This window comes from Podarcis muralis, chromosome 6, assembly GCF_964188315.1.
Source record: "Podarcis muralis chromosome 6, rPodMur119.hap1.1, whole genome shotgun sequence".
Taxonomy (NCBI): domain Eukaryota; kingdom Metazoa; phylum Chordata; class Lepidosauria; order Squamata; family Lacertidae; genus Podarcis; species Podarcis muralis.
In genome coordinates, this window is record NC_135660.1 from 42,644,169 (window position 1) to 42,666,204 (window position 22,036).

A 22,036-nucleotide genomic window follows, 5' to 3' on the forward strand; every position below is an offset into this window, starting at 1 on the left:
TGCTTATGACTTTAATGCTTGTCTATTAAAAAAAAAACCCCTCTAGTGTTGCTTACAAAAACATGTCTTTAAATGTGCTTCAAGATTAGCAGAATATTTGCTGATGTCTTTATTTCTTATCCAGGTTCACCTTATTTTTTTTTATTGCAAAATCATTAATCTGATTTATAGACAATGCTCCTACCAGCATAGAATTTCAGTCCATTGCTCTGATTACCACTTCCAAAGGCTTTCTTTATTCCCGGGTGACTCCATGAACTGCAGCAATTTAGCAGTGGGTAGGGCTTTCCTATATCTATAGATTCATTTCATCTCTAGTTTAGAGCCCTTTGATATCCAGTTGCCAACACCTAAGCATAAAGCTTTCTGGAAGCATAAAAACAAGTAATTTCATAATCTTAAACTGAGAGGTGGGTACTTCTGTCTGCTGAATCCTAAGGCAGAACATGTAAATCTCTATAAATACGTGTATGTTTAAAGTGAAAAACAATATAATAGAATGAAACAAACACTTATCTGTAATCTGGATATGGCAGGTTAAGACTAGGCATGAATCAAATTATCCTCCTTTTGCGATCTCTGACACAGCAGTGGAGAACAGGATCTGATTGGGCAGGTGGGGGTTGAGATTGTTTGGCAGGTGGCTGGAGCCACCCATCGGCCAGTCACTTTCCCCTCAGGAATCTTATGACTTTAATGTCCCTTTCAAAGGGCAATCTTGCTCAGTACTTTGCAGGCACTGTGGGTCAACTGATTGGTGGTGTTTGCAAACCTCCTTTTGGAGCCAGATTTTCCCCTGTCCCATGCCTGATGCCATATATGGCAGGTATAGGGCAGGTGGCCGTGGCTTGGTCTGCAGACAAGAGGTTACCCACGCCTGCTGTAATAAAGTCTGTTCAGCTTCTTTTGTGGAAGGTCTCATTTCAAACCCCACCCAGACTGTGGTTTGCAGCTCTAACCATAATGCAGAACCCAGGCCATGGTTTGAACTTTAAAAATTATACAGGCAAACTGCTTCCGTACAGCCAGTCCTGCAGTCCTTGACTGCAGTGGCTCTGAAGGTGGAACCATGGCCATAACTAGTTCAAAACCCATAGTTTGACAATTTTAACACCTCATGGTACCATACTTAAGCTTTCTAGTGTCTTAGCAGAATTGGTCTAAGGCATAGTAATCAGAATGGCAGTCAATTTTAGATCATGATTTCTTTCAGAATCTCATAAATCCTGATATTCTAGTGAGGGAAATGTTGAAGATGTGTGTATTTAGGTTTTAGAAAATTAAGTATCCCGCAATTGTATACATGTCTGTATGTATGCATGACTCCCATATAAGCTGGTGTAGGCTTTGCAGCCTTAGCCTGGTTTCATGTTGTGCTCCCCACTCCTGCCTACAAGCAATAAGAAAATCCAGATTTGGCAGGGTGTGTATTGGGGAAAGGAGGGAATGGAACCTCCTTACTATGGTTTGGTAATCAGAACAAAGCACGTTTGTTAAACTGATACAGTTACATAATTTCCATTAGTCTCTTTTCATTCAATTATAGCTATGAAATCACTATAAACATGCCTTGGAATTGTTACTTATACATTCTATCTATCGGTCTCCTGACCTTTATGTCTACTTCTAGGGCAACTCATAAATGATGATAAAACAATGATGGATAAAGATTAACAAGTTAAAACAGCAGAAGGATAAAAGCAATTCAGATTGGTTTTAAGGGGAAGGGCTGTAACTCAGTAGTAGAACATCTCTTTTGCATGTAGAAGGCCTTAAGTTCAATCCCTGGCATCTCCTGGTAGCACTTGGAAGGACACCTGTCTAAAATTTCGGTGAGCCATTGCCAGTCTGTGTAAAGTCAGGAATGGGATGATTGTGTGCTGAGAACTGTACAAGAGCCTAACTAACATTCATAGCTGTGGAACTGAAGGACAACCAAGATTCACCAGAGAACTGGGTAAAGTCGTTCCAAAAGAATAACTGTGTTTTGCCATAAGTAAAGGAAGACGGGGAACAAGGTGTGGCTGTTCTTGTAGAAAGCTTAGGCCTAGGGGGTATTAGAGACCTCACTGATACGATCTCCTAGCTGCGGCAGGCCCTTGCACCCAAAGTGGTAATGGGAAATTATGGTGCAGGACCAAACAGCCCTTTTAGGTGAAACAAAGCTCTGTTTATCTTAGTGTCTTCAAAGCTATCTCCTCATCTAACCAAGGTAATTATGTAGAAAGGTCAAAGGCCTTGAGTACATTGAACAGTCGTAAAGATTGTGTAAAAGAAAAGATCTGAAAGTGCAGAGGCCTGGGGGCAAAGCTATTCTGTTTATTAATTCTGCCCTGGGAGATGAAAAGGTTGTTTTTTTAAATGATTATGCACCAAATAAATGAACAGGTTCAGCTGCATATTGTTAATCTCTTGCTGCAGATAGCAGTGCCATGTTTGGAATATACATTCAGGAAGCACACTTTCCACAGATTAGGGTGGTGTTGTTTTTGTTCTCCCCCCTTTCCTAAGTTTAAATTTGTGAGAAATGTTCTCATCCCTCCCTCCATTTTAAGTGTTCTTGTGATGCAGAGCTGGGGGCATTATGCTGTGCTGGGGTTTATGTTACAAGATACCAATCCATATTAGCCTTTTTTTCTTCTTTTAAAAACACTTTTCTACCTTTCCTCATGGATTACACTTGACTCATGTGGGACTGAGTTGGAGTTAGGCAAGAGTTAAGTTTTTTTCCAAACTGCAAAGTATTGCAACCAAGAAATCCAGGAAAAGAGGAGGAAGAGAATCAACAGAGAAAATAAAACACACATAGCCAGGAAGGCAGGTGCACTCCCTCTTCACCCCTGTGCTTCAGCACTTACATTCTTGATCTATTAGAGCCTAAACCTTACTGACCCTGATAAATAACAAAGAAATCCTCTTGAGTATGTGCAGTTTCTCATTTTAAATGTACTTAACTCTTGGCATCATCATGACTGCAGGAATAGCATTGTGTTTCCTTCTGCTTCCCTGGTCCTAAGCGCTTTTACTTGTGAGAAAATATCATTTATATTTTTAAAGTAAAAGTACAGTCATACCTCGGGTTACAGATGCTTGAGGTTGTGTGTTTTCGGGTTGTGCACCGCGCCGAACCTGGAAGTACCGGAATGGGTTACTTCCGGGTTTCAGCGGTCATGCATGCACAGAAGCGTTGAATTGCAACCCACGCGTGCGCAGACGCGGCGCTGCAGGTTGCGATTGCTGCGGGTTGCGAATGTGCCTCCCACACGGATCACGTTCGCAACCCGAGCGTCCACTGTACTAAACTGAACATCTGTAATGTTGTGCATAGATTGGAAACTGTGTGTCTGGTTCAGTGGTGGTGTGATCCTGACATTACTAGGGTGGTTCTGAGTTGCTTTTATGAAGAAAAGACACTTGAAATGTGCCGAGGCATTCATATTTAAGGGGAGGGTATTCACTTCAAGGATGCCAATAATAATTATCTTTTAATCGTTTCACAAAATACCCAGTGTCTTGACTTCTGCCCTTTGAACTGCTCCTGAGTGAAGAAAGCCTTTGGTTCATACACAAGGATTTCAAAAAGGTCTGAAAGATGTCAGTTATTTGGGAACTTAGATGTTGCTGTTCCTCCAGTCAATGACCCTCAGAGTGGCTTACAATAGATTGAACATATTTAAATTTGTGTATACATATGTGTAAAGAAAATTCATTTTTTTTTAGTCCTGCTGTGTTGTATCAGCTGTCAGAACACACAGATATGAAGTAGGTAAAGCACACTTAGTAGGAACAAGTGTTGTTGAATTCATTGAGACTTTCTTCTGAGTAGATATGCATAGGGTGTACGGTCAGATGTCTTTTTTCTGGTTCTAGCTGTCTTACCTATTCCTCTCTTAGTCTGCTGAATTTAGCTTGTCTCTCTGCTAGCTTTTGGTTATCCCTGTCCTTGTGTCTGATAAAGTAGGTAAAGGTAAAGGGGACCCTGACCATTAGGCACAGTCGTGACCGACTCTGGGGTTGCGGCACTCATCTCGCTTTATTGGCTGAGGGAGCCGGTGTACAGCTTCCGGGTCATGTGGCCAGCATGACTAAGCCACTTCTGGTGAACCAGAGCAGAGCACGGAAACGCCGTTTACCTTCCCACCGGAGCGGTACCTATTTATCTACTTGCACTTTGATGTGCTTTTGAACTGCTAGGTTGGCAGGAGCAGGGACCGAGCAACGGGAGCTCACCCCGTCACGGGGATTCTAACTGCCAACCTTTTGATCGGCAAGTCCTAGGCTCTGTGGTTTAACCCACAGCGCCACCCGCGTCCCTGATAAAGTAGGTACTTGCCCCCAAAAGCTCATAGTGCACTGAATTTATCTGTCCTTAAGATGACAGATGCTTCTCTGTATTTTGCATTACCATCCTGTAATGGCAATTTTTCTTGAATTGTTGCTTTTCCCTTCTCAGTATTTGGCTCCTTTTAGGCACTGATAATCACTGAACTAAACCAAAGCTGTGAGCATAAGGTTGTTGTTAATGGGATTGCAATTCCTTTGGTCCCAGATGTTTCAGTCTGTGCTGGTCTATCTCTCATATATGAACCAGTCTGTGCTAGACACTCTGCATAATGAGTGTTGCACGGTGGGTATGTATGTATGAGACATGGGTAGCTCTTTATTTAGAACGCTGTTCAACCAGGAGCATAGAAAACTGCTATACTGATGGACACTGGCACTAGATGGATGCAGTATTGAATATATTGGCTTGTTTACTGTTTCCCTAACCATTGAAATAATGAAGGCTAATGTGTAAAATGTGACCATGACTCTCAGTATCTTGGAGGGGCTCTCATTTGTATGTGAGGCTACTGCACTGAAAGGAGGAGTGGACCTAGTCTTGTGGTTTAAATTGACAGGCACGTGTATCCCCTGGCATCATAAGACGGGCAAGACCTTTGCATGAAGCTGTGTTGGCTTTGCTGAGTCACTAAGCTAACCCATGATAACCCATGACTTTCCTTCTTCCCACTACAGTCTGTGAATCCTTATATAGTGAAGCTGTCCATCATAGATGATGAGGCCACCCTCAATGTGAGTATGATGGATTAAGTGCTGTGCCTATTGCACGTTATCCAGAGGACTAGGAATACAACAAGGAGCTGAACTGAATTAAATTTTTTTTAAATCCCAAGACATTTTCAGAAGCTCTGATTTCTGTGATCATGACTGAAGTATTCCACAGTGTATGAGAGAGGAATAAATCTATGATATAAGTAATGCAATAAAATATTTAATGAAGAAACAAAAAAAAATTTGAATGAGAACTTAATGGGATCTGTAGCAATGTGAAGCCTCCACATGTTTTTCCTGCCAAAGGGTATAGTCCTAATTTGGGGACATAGCTTTTGCCTCCACCTATAGAACCGGTAATACAGAATTTTAGTTCCATTATTTTCATATCTTGCCTTTCTTCCAGAGTACCCAAGGCAGCATACATAGCTCTCTTCCCACCATAATTTTATACCTTCAGCAACCTGTAAAATAAATTAAGCCCGGGGGGGGGGAGTGCCGTTGCCCCCCAGTGAGCTTCAAGGTTGCATAGTGATTTGAACCTGGGCCTTCCAGTCCTAATCTGATATTCTTAGCACTACAAAATGCTTGCTTACTTGAAATGAGTCTTACATGGAGAGGGACGTGCAGATGTGACCTTGCCAGATAATGACAGAAGCCTGATCCCTGTAGCTTATATGGATCTAGTGCTATAAATTATTGGGGGTAATTTGGAGAATAAGCTTTTGGGGGGCAAAGGGCTCTGTCTCTGCTCTGCACTTGCTGTGTGGCTGTAATCTGTAGGGAGTAGAACTCAACATCTTCCTCTGTTTTTACAGGGAATGGGTCTTGTAGTCGCTCAGGCTTTATCAGAATACAACCGGTAAGTCAAGTTAAGGCATGTCTTTTTTTTACAGCCGCAAAAGGAGTTAACATCCCCTTCTGAGAAAACTTGCTGATGTGCTTGTCAGCAGCTTGCTTCGGCTGCCTGAAAATGTCTAGATCTTTGAGACGTTTTATTCCTGCTGTCATTCCAATCAGTAAATCTGGTTTTGGCCTTGCGTAGTAGAGGTTTAGTTTCACAGGGGAACTGCCAGGATTGCATTTACTTTCTTCTTCCTTTAATTGCCATTGGCTGTACCTTTTTGTGAACTGTCTGTAACATCTTCTGCTCCACCACTGATAGAAGACTAAGTGAATTGCTATGTATTGCTTCTGACAGAAAATCTATTTTGGTTATAGGACTTTTGAAATAAACAAATATCTAACCCTGTAGAAATGATCAGAGTGGATCAACTTTGTTATTCACCTCATCTAATGTCCACATATGAGCTCTGATGTGCGATCAGTTACTTAGAATAATAGAATTGTAGAGTTGGAAGGCACCCTTTGATAGGAAGTGGGCGAAAGCTGACTATTCCTCTTTTCTTTAAATACTGTTAAGAATTTGAGTCAAATCTTTTTTTGCACACATAGGTTGGCAGCGTCATGGCTTGATCTATCTGTTGCTGTCCTCTTTTTTTAGGCAGTATAAAGACAAGGAAGAAGAACACCAGAGTGGATTTTTCTCAGCCTTGACCAACATGGTAAGGGGTGTGTGTGTGTGTGTGTGTGTGTGTGTGTGTGTGTGTTGCTGCTCAGTGTTTGCTGTGCCAGGGGCCCAGTCCAATGCTTGTAAAAGAAAATGAAAATGACTTTCTTATATATGCTACATTAGGCTATGACTCTGGCTCCCCTGAAAATATGTAGTGTCCATTTTACTTTAAGAATTGTGTGCCTGCTCAGCTTGAGGGAAAATTTCTATAGGTGCTAATGCTGTGCAATATTGCTTGTTTCCACAGGTGGGCAGCATGTTCATAGCTGATGCAGATGAGAAAATCTCCGTTCAGTAAGTGCACCCAGCAGATAGCAATTTGCTGCTTTGATTGAGGAGTATAAAATGCTATCCATTGCTGACATTTAACTTAAAAATATAAGGCAAGAGAAATTTAACTCTAGCTCAGCAGCCAGTACTAGAGATGGCAGCAGGCAGTCTGGTACATGAGTGAATTAGCAGAAGCTTTAGTCAGATGGTTAGGGTATAGCATTTCTATTCTTACGCACTGAAACTGGAATGGAAATGGGGGCAAATAGGAAGGTGGAGTTACCATACATCGCATTTGGATATGCATGTTTTTGAGCAGATACAAGTAAATTATTTGACACTGATGACCACATCAGAAATTTTGCCACAGTCAAGCAAACAAAAACATTGTTGATGCCTGCAAACTTCTGGGGCCATACCTACCCTATGTGCTTTAAATTGACCAGTTGGTTGTAGATGCTATGATCTTTCATTTGTCCATAATATTCCTTCCTTCTTATTTGGGGCTGGGGATAACTAGAGCAGGGTGTTATATGTGAAGTGCAATAAATAAATGTTAAGTGCTGCAATAAATTGGGGTGGACGACTACATTTGTATAAAGTAAAAGTTACCTTCTATCAATGCATATGGGGTATGTGTAGATTTTTGCTAGGTGTCTAGTGGGTTTGGAAGTCGGGGGGGGGGGAATACCCTGCAGGGACCCACCTTTTTTTCCTTTTTAAAATAATTTTTATTAAAGATTTCTTAGATTACAAAATACATTTTTTCAAGTTGTGTTTTCTACAGATCAGTTAAATTTGTTGTGAGACATTATTATTGCATGCAGTATTAGACTGGGAAGAAAAGAGGGGGGAGGGGGGAATGGTGTGTGGGGTGGGTGGCAATGCTTCTATTATTCTACTTAGTGTATGTGTGCGGTTTTGTGTCAGCGTCACTTGTGTGGGTTCTCTTTCTATTCGCTTGTTATGCTTCCTTGGTGGTAAGAGAGGTTGGTTGTCTTTGGTTGGCTGTAGTGAGATTTGTTTATGTGTGTGAGGGGGTGGGTTTTTGAGGGACCCAGCTTTCTAATATAAATATGTCTTTGTTTATCATTCTGGGTATCCAAAGTTGCTGGGTAGTAAGGGCGGGGAAAGTGACCCATTATTTTACACTCATTTACTGCAGCGCATCTTTTTCTCTTACATTCTTTTTGTAGAACCAATGAGGCTATCCTTTTGGCTCTTTATGAAGCTGTTCACTTGAACCGAAACTTCATCACTGTGTTGGCACAGGTGGGGTGAAATTCCTTTTTCTGCACCTGAGGATTCGAATGCAAACTAAAATAGCTTCAGCATGCTGGAGATAGCTGTGCCAATGGACCTTGGAGCTCTTCCTGCCTTTTGTCAGATGTGGTGGTTTGCCACAAGAAGCAGGCTTTCTTCTGAATTTGATGGCTTAGGGAACAAATGCACAATGCTTATTTGTTTCTTTCTGTTATCCCCCCCAATCTGAGTACCTCTGAGCCCTGAGGGTGAGATTCAGACTAGTTTGTTACTGAAATGATCCTGAAGCAAGATGTGATAGGTCCCTGGCGACTACCAAGTGAGGAAGGATGCTTCAAGCTAGTTTAAAAGTGGAGGATTGTTTGTGCAGTATTTGCATACCAAATGGCTCTTCTTTTATCCTAGTCTTCCCCAGGTTAGTGTACATTGGTGGGAATCAACACTCTGCAGGCAAGGATAGCTAGTCCTGAAACAAGAAAGCTTTACCTCAGTTGCACCTGGGAAGGCAGAAATTGCTTTGGTCCCCTAGATTTAAGGATATTAAATTGTTCTGACCATCAACTAGAGTCGAAACCTGCTCTATACTTTTTTCCCTACTCATAAGGTCTTTTGAATGTTGCTTTCAATCTCTGGCCATTCTTTTTAATTTAATCTACCAGTAGTAAAAAGCCTTCTGCCCTCTCACCTGATTTAAAGGTTACTGGCATGGCTGTGGCATTTCCAGTCATCACTGCTCCTTGGTTTGTGCTCTTGTAATATTCTCTAGAACTGCATATGTTTTGGCTTTCTTCTGCATGTTGGCTCTTGTGAAAAGCTGAGTTTTAATTTTTCTGCTTGTGCAGTTCTTGCAGGATTGGCTTCTGTTCTGGAGTGCAGTAAATGTAGTGGTATTTTATTAAGTTTGCATCAATTGGGGGGGTGTATGTTAGCATACAGAACAGGGCTACTTTTCATGTGTGTTTGCTGGTATTGGGACCACAGCTAAAACTTGTGTAATTCATATGTGTTTAAGTTGTTTTGCTCATATTGTACATGTGCACAGGCTGGAGACTATAGAGCAGAGCTAAACAGGGAGGGTATATGTTGGTTTAGTAGATTTTTGGTTCAAGCTATTGAGGAGTTGTTGTACCATGCACAAAATTACATTGATAGATGTGTTTTAGAAATGAGGTGCCAATGTGCTGCTGCTAGGTGGTGCTGTTATCCCTTAGCTGGCTCGGGAGTTATAAAACCTTATTATAGCAGCATGCAATCGTTTTATTGCATGGAAATAGAGTTGCTTGCCTGTAATATTTTCAATGGGCTGTATGTTTCAAAGCTTGCCCCAGAGATGGCTTTCTGAAATTGGGTCTACAACCATTGGCGATGTGCTCTCTTACAAAACGGGCTGGTAAGAGCCCATTAATAAACCAGACTTTCTAGATCTCTGCCATGGCAGACCCCTATGTGAACTTCCATGAAACGTTGTGCAGTTAAAAGCAGATTGGTAGTTCTAGAACACATTTCAAATCATTGCTCTGCTTGTTGCCGGGAGAACATTTGAAGATGCATTGATATGAAAGGCGTACTCTGAAACAGACTTCATTACTTCACTGTTGGATATGAAATAGAATAGTATGAAACCTTGCCTGTTCTCGTGAATGCCAGTGATACAAATGGAACCCTATGGAGAATAAAGTTAAATCAGAAATTAGATTGGGGGGGAGGGGGCTGCTGGCTGAGATGAAATGCAGACAAGAACTAGTAGAAGAAGGCAGGGGAAATCTGTAACTGCATTATTATTTATGTAGCCCTGTCCTCTGGAAGCACCTGGGTTAAGCAGCTGGGTGGCAACGTGATGCATTGACTTGCTCTTTAAGGAGAAATACATTAAGATAGGAACTATAAGGACAGGAGGAAAATGCTGCTTCAGCAGCAACTCTGTATTTTGGAGGGTGTGAGAAAGAGAACGTCCCCCAATTGGTTCTGTCAATTCAGTTGTTACAAAATAGTGAAAGGCTGAATGGGGGCACTTTCCAAGTTTTTCTATTACAAACACCAACTCACAGATTTCTGTAGGGATTGTAGGTCTCATCAGGTTTATCAACAATGCTGAACTTAGAATGAGGGTGCAGCAAACAAAACTTACGTTGTACGGTATGGGCCACATGGAACAGAACTGATCTACATGTGTTTGGTTCCTAGAGTCATCCTGAAATTGGTTTGGTGACCATGCCAGTAAGCCCAACGACTCCGACAACTCCAGTCACTCCTCTTGGGACCACACCACCTTCTTCTGATGGTGAGCTCTTCTGCATATGCTCCAGTTGCCTGCATCTTGATGTGTTTATACCCTGGGAAACATAGCAATTGTCCTCACTTTCTCCAGAGAAAACTTAAGCTTTTGTAGTTCAAAGCCAAGGTTTTCAATGCATCTGGAACCCCACCAAGTGTAAGAATGAATCACAGCATGATGGCTTCATGTGGCTGGATCATAAACTGACCCCAAATGAGATTTCCCCTGGATCTGTTTTTATGATGTGGGAAGGCAGTTGTCCTTGGTAAACAGGAGGACAATACACAGTTGCATGAGCAAAGTTGTGGGTAGTTATCCTGGAGAAAATAGCATCAATTGTCTATACTGGACCTCACGGTTTCCCTGTGTATGTGTGTGTGCTGACTTCTTTATGCGTCACAGATGGTTTAATGGCAGAATGTGAAGGGCTTGAATAGAGCTCAGTTTGTAAGCATCTCTGGGTGAGAGCAGTGTGTGTTACCCTCTTGTCGCTGCTATTCAGGTCACTCCGATATCCTAGCAGAAGAGCATTCTTCTCTGGGAGGATAAATTCTTCTTGGTTGCCATGGATATCAAAAGCCTCCGTTTAAAAAAAATCATGTCTTCTACCTCTGCATATGTATTCCATATGATGCTGAGGGTTGGGAGCTGCTTAGGCTTTCTTTCAAATTGTTCACTGCAAATGTATCCGCCCACACACTTTTTTTAAAATATACAGCAGGCAAAATTTGTGCTTACCTTCATCTCTCTCTGTCTTTCACAGACGGCTGCAGACAGGCATAGTGAGCGCCGCCTTCCTACTGCTGGGAGGTTGATTAACAATAGTAGAGTAATTTTAATCTTGACCTGCATCACTACCGTTAAAGGTCTTTCTCACTGTTGCTTTTTATTTCTCCTTTGTCCTTTTAGTAATCATGAGCATGAGTTTGCTTTCCTCCCAAGATTTCTGGCTCATTCTTTTTAAAAAAAATTTAAGCATGCCAGGATTACTCCACCTCCTCAGGCCTTGCAATTTAGTAATCATTGACTCACAATTGGCAGTATACTACTTCAAAGTGGAAGGTCACTTTTCCTTTTGGTTTGCCTCAAAAGGACTTTGTTAAGCCCCCCAGCCCATGTAGTTCTGGGTTCTTTACCAGCAACTGGAGTTTGCAAACAGGCTTACAGTCCGAAACCACTTCCTCTGCATCTTGCTTGTGACATGGACTAAATACCATTTTCAATATTTTTAAAAATAAAAACCCACCCACTCTTTCATGAAAGTGTCAAGGCTGCAGGGGTTGAGCTCTGATAAATAGTAACTTTCTACACAGTGATTTAAAAAGAAAAGAAAAGAAAATGACCTACCTTTTCCTGCTTTTGCGTGAACTGTGTCTAAGGTGACTGTCACCATGGTTATGGTTATCCTAAGTGCTGATTTTGCTGGCTGCTGTTAAATATTCATTCACGGTGTGCATCATAGCAGCTCCAGAAGGATCCATTATAGTTGTTGAATACATATTAGTTAAATCACTGAGTGGATTAGTGCTACTATGGGGAGGTTGCATAGTTCTGATGGTAGAGGGAACAGCTGAGCTCAGGGCCCTGTTAGCAGTGAGCTGAGAACAGCTTTCTTGTCTGTTAAATGTGGAGGAATGACCTACTGGACAAGTTACATAACTGGGCTGACCTCTCTGAAACTGTCATATTCTCATGATTTCTCTTTGGGTGTCCCAAAAGTGAAGGCAGCAAGACATGTGTTGGGCTGGCAATACATATTGCTTGGCCATTATATTACAAGGCATTGATGGGGAACTTGTGGATGTCCAAATGTTGTTGGACTCCCATCATTTTTAACTGTGCTGGCTGGGACTGAGGGGGAGTTCAATATCTGGGGCCACAAGTCCTCCATCCCTGTTTTAAGGGCTTAAGTGTTCTTTTTTGTTTTTGTTTAAATTCAGCAGTGCTAGAAATGCTTCCACTCCAGAAAAGGCAAATAAGACTTTGCTGTACTGGTGATCATTAAATGGAAGGGAAAGGCTGATGGACATCCAAGCCTTGCAATGCTGTTAATGACCAAAGAAATGCACATCCTTCCTGGAAGCAGCAGAGATGTGGGGGGAGGAAGCTGCTTTATTGAGCTTGAACTGAAGCTTGACATCAGGGTTCTTGTCCCTTACTTAGATGGCAACCTTTTGAGCAGTAGTGGAAAAGTATGTATGGATATTGCAAGGAAGAGAATGGAGAATTATGCAAATCCCAGAGAACAGAGTCCACTCCTTCTTTTTCTCCCCCCCCCCCATCAAAAGGAGCTGACTCGGATCCCGGTCTCGCCTGCCTCCCTTCCCCCCTGTCAAAGGGAGCCGCTCAGCTGATGCAGATCCCAATTGTGCCTGCCCCCCTCCAATTGTCAGAGGGACCCAGCGCCAGGGCCACCACTGCAGCTGGGCCGGGCGGCGAGCGAGCAGGCAAGGAATGTCACCGCCCCCTGCCCCCACGAGCAGGCCGTGGCGGCGGGACCCAGTGCTTGGGGGGGCGGCGACATTCCTTGCCCGCTTTATTTAATCCCGCGATTCTCCAGGATCACTCCTGTGATCTACTGGTCAATCGTGGTCGACAGGTTGCACATGTCTGACCTACAACAACTGGAGAGCTACAGGTTAGCCAAGTGTGAGTTAGGGCCATGCCTACAGAATAGGATATTAAGCAGGGTGGCAAAAGCACTACAAAAATGTGCTTTTATTGGAGTATTTCCTGTGGCGTTGGTTGTGGATGGTCTTACCACATTGTGGAAGTGGGGAGTTGAACCAATGAACGTTATTTTTTATTGACATCAGGACTGGTAGTGGCACTGCCTGGGACTATAGAAAGTTATGAACAGAAATATCTGTAAGACTGGATGTTTCCATAACAGAGGCATCCTCTTTACCTCCACTGGGAGAGCTTTCAAAACTTTGTGCTGGTGATTAGCAAATCTTATCTGACCTTTCCTAGTTATAAGCACCGTGGAGCTGCCTCTGGATGCCGACGTGCAGACCAGCAACCTGCTGATAACTTTCTTAAAGTACAGCTCCATTGTAATGCAGGACACCAAAGGTAAGCATTTGTGTTGACACAGCTTTACATTTCAGAAATTTGCTGGAGGGTGGGGGGAAAGGGGATGTTGCTAGTTGGTCTGTATACAAAAATCTACCTGGACTCCCCGTGGAGATGAAAGTGGTTCACGCTGAGAGAATGAGCTGGTTTCTCATTGCCAGATGGCAATTACTGGATACTAGGGAGCCCTGGCGCTGAAGGGAGGGAAACCAAATATAGAATAAGAAAAACTGTAGTTCATAACTGCCGGAGGAGTCTCAGCATGCCCTCCCTATGAGGCAAAACGCATCCAATTTTCAGCTATATCGAGGGAGGCGGCAGAGGCTTCAATGCATAGAGTATGGCATTTCTAAGAGTGCCCAAGAGGAGCAGTGCAGAACAGAGCTCTGGATGAACCTCTGTGTATCATATTTCCTGACTGGCAAAGGTAGCTTGATGTGGGCTGGTGAAGGAAGGCTCTGCTGAGTGGGCAAGAAGCTTTGACTTTCTTCATAAAGTGGGTGATAATTGGGTCATGCATGGGTTTAGGTAGCCTGCCTACATCATGGTTTCATAAATCACAGTGCCTTGTACCTTGGCATGTTTTCTTACCTCTATATTTTAACCTTTTGCAGACCATTTGTATCACAAGATAGGAATTTCTGGCATTAGCCTACTACATTTTGCTTAGCGTCCCATTTTTGGCAACATGCAAAAATAATCTCCTGAAGAGTTTTAAGAGAGAATTGTAGCTATTCCCTACCACCCACCCTTGACTAGAGTCATTTGGTCCCTTTTAAATTCCCATTACAGTTTATGTAGCTAAGTGTGAAGACATTAAGCAGCACAATGCAACTTTTTGTTATAATTCCTTTGTAACATACTGCAACAGCAATTTTAGCTGGGCCTGGGTTCTTTTAAATTCAACAAAATGTATCTTCTGAGAAGACAATTACATTGACTCCCCCCTTTAAAAATATTTGAGATTACTTTTAAATGCTTTCTCTGTTCAGGTTTTTTTAAGCAGAGCGTAATTAGTGTTCTAGGTTAATCTTTCTAACACGTAGATGGCTGAAGAACTGAATGCTGTCCGTTAAGGATATTAATTGTTAGCTCCCCTCTACCAATGCTCAGTTTGTTAACATTTTATGAATTAATCCCCCTAGTTGTTATTCTCATTTGGTGTTACCTGTTAATTTTTCCTGGTTCTGACTTTTCCTTGGCTTGAGATAGAGGAGAAGAAAGCTCCAGTCAGGTAGCCACTGCCTGCATAGAAATGGGATGGTAGCAGAACCTCCCTCTCCCTGTCACCTCATCTATTACCTAGGACCAAAGTCGGTCTCCATATCGGGGTAGCTGTGTCATTTTTATAATGTACTTATGACTTATAAAGAAGAATAAGATACTAAAGTACTGCTCTGTACAGCTGCAGATCCATACCCAATGATGTGCTGTTGAACATATTGCATCACTTGCAGTATGAGTAATCTAAAGAGCAAATGCTCAGTATAGAAAAGTAATGCCTGGCATGTAATCCCAAAGGAAACACGACTGTGGCCACAATGTCTTGCAGTGAAAAGATAACAAGGCTCCAGAGTACTGGGGCTTTCTTTTTAAATTGGTAACACACCTGGCCTCAAGGGATGGCAATGTTTAAATGTACTTGTGTGCCATTGTCCTTTACATGTACCCACAGAACTGGTTTGGATGTCATGAAAAGGCATGCTTTATTGTGATGGGAACGGGTTTCAGCAAGTCTTGGGCTTGCATGTGCTCTCTTCCCCTCCTCTTGTGCCATGGCTGCAAAGAGGAGATTAGAAGCTTTTTCTTCCATTTCGATCAATCATAGCTTGTTGTTTCACATGAACGTGAAAAATAAATATGTATGAAAAGCAAGCCAGCTTCATAACCATGGGTTATAAGCTACCTTGTTTGAACATTTCTTATTTGAGATTAATCACAGTTTTAGATTTGGACATAATGCAGATTGCAGTTAATCAACAACTTCCAATTTCCTCATTATGGTTGCATCAGAGAAAGACGTAAGATGTGATCTGATAGCTTCCTTTGGCTTGTTCCTGTCATGATGAACGATGGCTTATTGTGATGTCCAAAGCTGCCCACAGTTTTGAGGCTTTCACGTTTATCTTTTTCAAAATGACTAATAGTAAGTCTAGTGGCTGTGTTACATAGACACAGTGGAAAAGATTAACATCAAAGATGTAAAGAGAGACTATGAAACCAGGATTAATAGCACAAGCTTTATTACAGATCTTTGGAGGTCTTACAGTTTCTTGTCTAGGGTAACAACTTTGAGCGCAGAGCTGAAATGCTACTGATGCCTCACCTCTTGCTCTGCTTTTTCTGCTTCCTGATTCACCTACTGACCCTTTGGCACATCAAGGTATAAGTGGCTCATGTGGGACCTGCTGTTTTTCATTTGCAGATGAACACCGGCTCCACAGTGGCAAGCTCTGTCTGATTATCTTGACCTGCATAGCAGAGGTAAGCCCCGCTGCTGGTGTCCTGTATCTCATTTACATATGCATTAGCCTCTAGCCCGTGACCTGGCGCTAAGCCTGCATTCCTAGCCCTCCTTTCTTTAGGAAGTCGAATAATAACTAATGCGGTAATTATAGTTAACCATGTGCTGATGGTCAGCTTCCCAAACAGATCATTCCCTTTTGTCCATTACTTTTATTCTGATACTGAATGTATGGAGCAGTAAACATGAGAGATCACATGTGTGTGTGTGTGTGTGTGTGTGTGTGTGTGTATACTTCTGTGTGTATGTGTATATACTTCTGCAGAAGGCACTTGACATAGGTCGACTAGGAAGTGATACATGATTACACATTGGTGCTTTCCAGTCTCCTAGAGGAGTCCCATTTTTCTATTGGAAAAAGTATATTTGTTTGAGTGCCAGCTAATAGTTGGGGTTCTGTTTTGTTTAGCATTAGAGCAAGGCCCTTCTGCCCTACAGCAGCTCATTCTGCATCAATGCTACCCAGAATCTTGGATTTTAAAGTGGTATTTCAAGAGGCCATGAATTCCTATTATTATTATTTTTTAAATCCCTCAGCAATTAGCTGCTGTCGATATCACCTAAGCTTACTTGAGAGGAATGTAGGTAGCAGAAGACAGAGTTATTGCCTGCTTTCAACCAGGGCATGTTTGACTGTGGAATTCAAGGAGAGCAAATTTGTTGCCATACTTCTGTTACATAGAACATGATTTGATTTAGAATTGAAGCTAAAATGAAAGCTGACTGAGGCTGCTGAGCCATCTTCCAGCAGCTCAAGCTGTAATAACTCCAGTGACAATGAGTCCATTGGAATGTCGCCATAAAGCTTTCTATATACATTATTGTAAAGAAGCTTCTTTGTGAATTCTGCAGAGTGCATTACAATTTTCCTGACACTTTCCTGCAAAGATGAACATCAGAAGGAAGCAACAAAATGCATCCAGTTTTTTGTGGGGTTTTTGAGCTGGGCTAGTCATCCATATGGAGAATCTGCATAAAAGCATAATTTAAAAGCACACTTAAAAACATAATAAAAAGACTGATAATTACCAGTAGTTACCTGTATAATATTTACTTGGCAGTTTTGCAAGTGTTACCTTTCATGACTGTGCTACCTTTCATGACTGTAGTGTTTTTTCCTTCCTTAATAGGACCAGTATGCTAATGCTTTTCTGCATGATGACAACATGAATTTTCGAGTAAACCTCCACAGAATGGTGAGTCTCTCTCATTAAGTGCCTTGGTTTACCAGGCTGGGATGGACTCTTAAATTGGGTATCATTCATGTATGGTGATGCTTCCAAATATTTGAAAACCTACTTAATGTGGATTAAACACACTTTAATAATATGTTTAAATAATTGAGATAGCTGAACAGAATTTTGAAATATAATTCTAGTGTGTTAGAATATCATAAATTAATCCTGAAAAGACCCATATTAACATAAGGTTTCAAAAATGCACATCTCTCATGGGGTCACTTATGATTTCTATTTAGCTCATGCATAAAATGGTCTTTTCTGTCATGGCTCCTTAGCTTCAGACACCAATGGTCATACCTATTATCTGACTGTGAAATCTTCTCTTCCTGACTTGTAGATAAAACATCATAGCCAATGATTGTATGAAAATCTGCTACCTAGCTCAGTATTTTTTTCTCTAGCAGTGATGTTTATGGACATTGTGTTGAAGGACACAATAGGAGGTACAGCCTATCCAAAACCCAGCCTACAGATACCCTGGTCTTTGCTTATAGCCAAATCAGTAAAGTGACCAATGAGACTGTGTGGAATGGGAGAGGGGGAAAGCCATCCCTTTGGGCAGCAGTTTTATTTGCATGGAAAGCATTTGAGATCATGTATCTTGGGTGTCACTGCTGCATGCCACATGACTATTTTATCTCCATGTGTTTTGAAGCCTATGAGACACAGAAAGAAAGCTGCTGACAAGAACCTTCCCTGTCGGCCTCTGGTTTGCGCAGTGCTGGGTAAGTGTACTTACTAGATTTGGTCAGCAGCTATTCCAAAGATCGGTGTGTGTGTGTGTGTGTGTGTGTGTGTGTGTGTAGATTTATTTATTTAATTTGTATATCATCCTTCATTTATAGATCTCAGGGCAGTTCACAACATGAAAATACAAGATAAAAACATAAAATACATAAGAACAAAACAAGAACAGAAAAACCCAAGCAAACCAATAACCCCCTACTCCCTCCCACAAATACATTTAAAAGGGTATAGGATGTTAATCAGCCAAAGGGCTGGTTGAAGAGAAACGTTTTTGCCTGATGCCCTAATGTATATAATGAAGGTGCCAGCCGAACCTCCCTCAGGAGAACATTTCTCAATACTTTGCCAGCTAGGCATTAATTCTAAAATGTATTTCATTTACCAATATGGCATCTTCTTGCCTCTTCTATGCCTGCCCCTCTACTTACTTTGGGCAAGGAGAAAAGCGAGTCTTTATAAATAAATCTTAACTGAAATTGGCTACAGAGTAATAATGGAACACATTTGTTCCAAAGAGTTTCAGAAGCTAATGGAATACTGTTTTGCCAACTTTCCTTAGCTGGATAATGCACTAAAATCTAACATATTAGTGCTTCACATAAATAAAATTAACTGCTGATGACTTTAAATAAAAGGCTGGATGAGCCGGTGTGGATAATTGAATATAAGAATTCTTTAGGTTCCACTCTACTCTACTGTTCTTTGAAAATTGGTAGGAAAGACAGGCAAATATTGGCAAAAGTGTCTGGGTCACCTTGTCCACTCTGGAAAACATTGACAAAAGGCCAGAAATAGAAATTGAATATTTCTGAACCTGTGTGATGCCATTAGACTTTATTGACTCAGTGACACAGGAACAATTTAAGCTATTATTGAGACCCTGTCAGATTTATTGTGCTTTGGAACATGCTCCATAGATGTAAAGCACTATTTTGTATCTCATTATGTAGTGTAAAATAAATATGGCCCCCTGTCACAGCAAATTTCTCGAACTTGTTTTTTGCAGGAATTTTCCACCAGTGGTGAGATTTGAAATAAGTAGAATTATAGCCCTCAAAAGTAGCTTTTGATATGGATGATAAGGGGAAAGTTGGACAACTGTTTGAAGGATTTGATGCTTGGGAGTTGAAAGGCATACACAAACATGCATTTTAACGCATTCATTTCCCACTAGTATCATCTCAGGTTTTTGGAAAAGAGAATAACTACAGCCAGAACTCTCCATACGGTCCCTTCCCACTGCTCATAATTATAGTGTGTTATGTCTGCATTGATGTTAACACTAGGCAGTGCAAGTTCACGATCTGGAAACGAAAACTTAAATTGATTATAAGTCCAAGGTCTTCGTCATAGTTTTGTCATGATATCTATATCCTTTCCTTCTAGATCTGATGGTAGAATTTATCATCACACACATGATGAAAGAGTTTCCCATGGATCTTTATGTGTAAGTAATAGTTGACTAAAGCATATTGAGCCATTTATTAACAGGCATCGCTTTTTATTTTATTTTTTTAAAAAACAGAATGATTTCCCTCCCCGAGGTAATTTCAGGAAACTCCCTAAGAGTTGTGCTTTTGTTCAATGTGCCAAGAAATTGAAATTGAAACGAATTCCCATTCGGAGAGTTTTCCTAAATTACTTAATCAACAGAACAAGAGCAAAAATCTTGAGCTGGAAAGTATTTCAAAACACCAGGCAAGTGTGTGAAGCATTGTCCAGGAGAGATGGTGAAACATGGTGCTAATGGCCTATAAAAGGCCAAAAAGGAAAGCGGGGGCGGGGGGGGGGTAGTGCTTTGATGCCTGTGCATGCAAGAAGCCACTTCATTTTACCTGGCTTATCAGAACCATGTATCATATGTAGCTCTTGAGATGTTCTTTCAAAATTCTTTTGAAGGACTATTTGAATGTCAGCAGCATCTAACCTTTGTGTACTGTGAGAGACTGGGAGATTAATCAAATCATTTATAATGCTTCATTTCCCACAAATGCATTTGTGCTCGAAACAGTTTACAAAAAAAAGTGTTACTGTTACTTTGCAATAGGTGAAGAACTCAGAAGTGATTATCTTTCAGCCTCCTGGCAAGTGTGCTGTGTGGTTGCTGCGGGTTATTATCTGCAGGTTATCATCCTATCATCTCTATGAATCCATTGCAGGCGGTCCCTTGGAGATTTGGTACAAGGTGCCATGCCAGCTTTATTTCTCATTAGCGTTTGAATCAGGAGAGTGTATCTCTGGATCAGTGCCTGGACTCGGTGGTAGTCTGGGTAAGAAGAAACTGACTTGGTATCCTGGCAAGACAGGCATTGTGATTGGTTGGTTTATGAGTTCAGACAATTGGTCAATTGCCTGCTTTGGACAGAGTTGTGCTCCTCCCAAAGGATCAGGTTTGTAGTGTGAGGTTACTCTCTTTGTCACCAGAGATGGACCCCAGTGGCCAGGAGAGACATTTCCTAGCTTTGGCTGATCAGATAGCTATAACTGTTTCTGGACCAGGGTAGCCTGACAACTGTCAGCCATGTGCTACCTATATGTGGATGTAGCTCTTTGTGGAACGGCCCTTGAGGTTAAACTGGAAGCTGCAGCTAGTGCCTAAAATGACAGCTCACTTTGGCTGAATATCACCATCATATTAATGGGCTGTTGAAATAATTCCATTGACAGCCCAGTACCTAATTGGCAAAGTTCAAGGTCCTAGCATGGGTGGAAAAAGGCCATATACAGCTGGGGATGAGGATACTGAAAACATATTGGCATCCTTATATACCCAGCAGTCTGAGCCAGTGTAGTGTGGTGGTTGAGTGTCGGACTAAGACCTGTTGCAGGGATATAATGGAGTGGGGTGGAACAGGTGCACTACCTTGAGCTCACTAGAGGGAGGACAGGTGGGATATAAACTCAATAATGAAATAATAATAAATATAACTGATCCCTACATTCTGCAGGAGGGGGAATCCTGAAATAGCATCTTATAAGGAGGTCTGTAGTGTAGCAGCAGCTACCCACTGGAACTCAGACAGGCACCATCTTCATTGTCTTTTTTGTGTCTGTTAAAAACTTCCCTTTTTCAATCAACTTTCCAATAGGAGATCTTTATTCGATGCAATATCTGTATTGGATTCCAAACGGTTTTAACTGTGTTTATGTATGTACTGATTTGTAATTGTTTTATGCGTGCAATTGGTAGCTATTTTTATATATGCAGTTGTTTTATATATGTTGTTTTTGTATTGTGAAATTTTCTATTTGTTTGGTGAGATCACTTTGATATGCCTTTGAGGAAGCAATTCTGAAATTAAATAACAATATCATTTTTATGCAGCTGGCTCTTGAAAATTTGCCAGTGTTCCTGCACTGTATATCACAATTACATGCTGCTTATTTCATTAGGCTTTCCTCTGTTTTCTCCAGACGCTGCATTCAAATAGTGCACAAGCTGCTTTGCTACCAGAAGAAATGCAGAGTGAGGCTTCATTACACTTGGAGGGAACTCTGGTCAGGTAATTATTATTATTATTATTATTATTATTATTATTATTATTATTATTATTATTTTGCTTGCTTTCCTCTCTTCCGGTACCAGTTTATCCTCCTTGTCCCTTTGCAAGCTTGGTGTTTTGTTGTTCTAGAATCAGAATCACCACAATAACTGAAGTGTGTTGCTCATTAATACCATTGTCCGGTACCTTTTGAAGCATGATTGCACCAGGAAGTATAATTGTGGGGAAGCAAGCAGCAGGAAAAGTAGCTGTTTAAATCAAGCTGTATGAGTGGTTTTCTTTAGGTCGAGCTTCCTCCATATCAGGTGAGAAGTTTCTATATAGGATCTGTTCTAATCGCTGTTAAATTTTAGAGCAGAAATAGGTGTGATCCTAACAATTGGGTGCTATTTTCCAAGTTTGGTTCTCCCTTTTGCCCCTGTAAGTTTCAGACAGATTTACTTTGAAATCTGATTTCATTCTAGGCAATCCCCACTCCTACTCCTCATCATTGGCTACTGCTGGGGGTGG

General features: G+C 41.4%; 1 protein-coding gene across 4 annotated transcripts in view; it reads left to right on the forward strand.

The window, feature by feature from the left end:
* The window catches only part of ARMH3 (armadillo like helical domain containing 3), a 133,220-nt gene that overhangs the window by 17,769 nt on the left and 93,415 nt on the right, over window positions 1-22,036 (forward strand). For all 4 annotated transcript variants that reach the window (XM_028730525.2, XM_028730524.2, XM_028730526.2 and 1 more), the window contains 12 exons: window positions 5,020-5,076; window positions 5,874-5,917; window positions 6,560-6,620; window positions 6,876-6,922; window positions 8,095-8,170; window positions 10,346-10,442; window positions 13,410-13,511; window positions 15,937-15,995; window positions 17,166-17,231; window positions 17,932-18,001; window positions 19,410-19,470; window positions 21,438-21,526. In XM_028730525.2, the coding sequence (XP_028586358.2) occupies window positions 5,020-5,076; window positions 5,874-5,917; window positions 6,560-6,620; window positions 6,876-6,922; window positions 8,095-8,170; window positions 10,346-10,442; window positions 13,410-13,511; window positions 15,937-15,995; window positions 17,166-17,231; window positions 17,932-18,001; window positions 19,410-19,470; window positions 21,438-21,526 (829 nt within the window). The remainder of the gene's footprint in view (window positions 1-5,019; window positions 5,077-5,873; window positions 5,918-6,559; window positions 6,621-6,875; window positions 6,923-8,094; window positions 8,171-10,345; window positions 10,443-13,409; window positions 13,512-15,936; window positions 15,996-17,165; window positions 17,232-17,931; window positions 18,002-19,409; window positions 19,471-21,437; window positions 21,527-22,036) is intronic.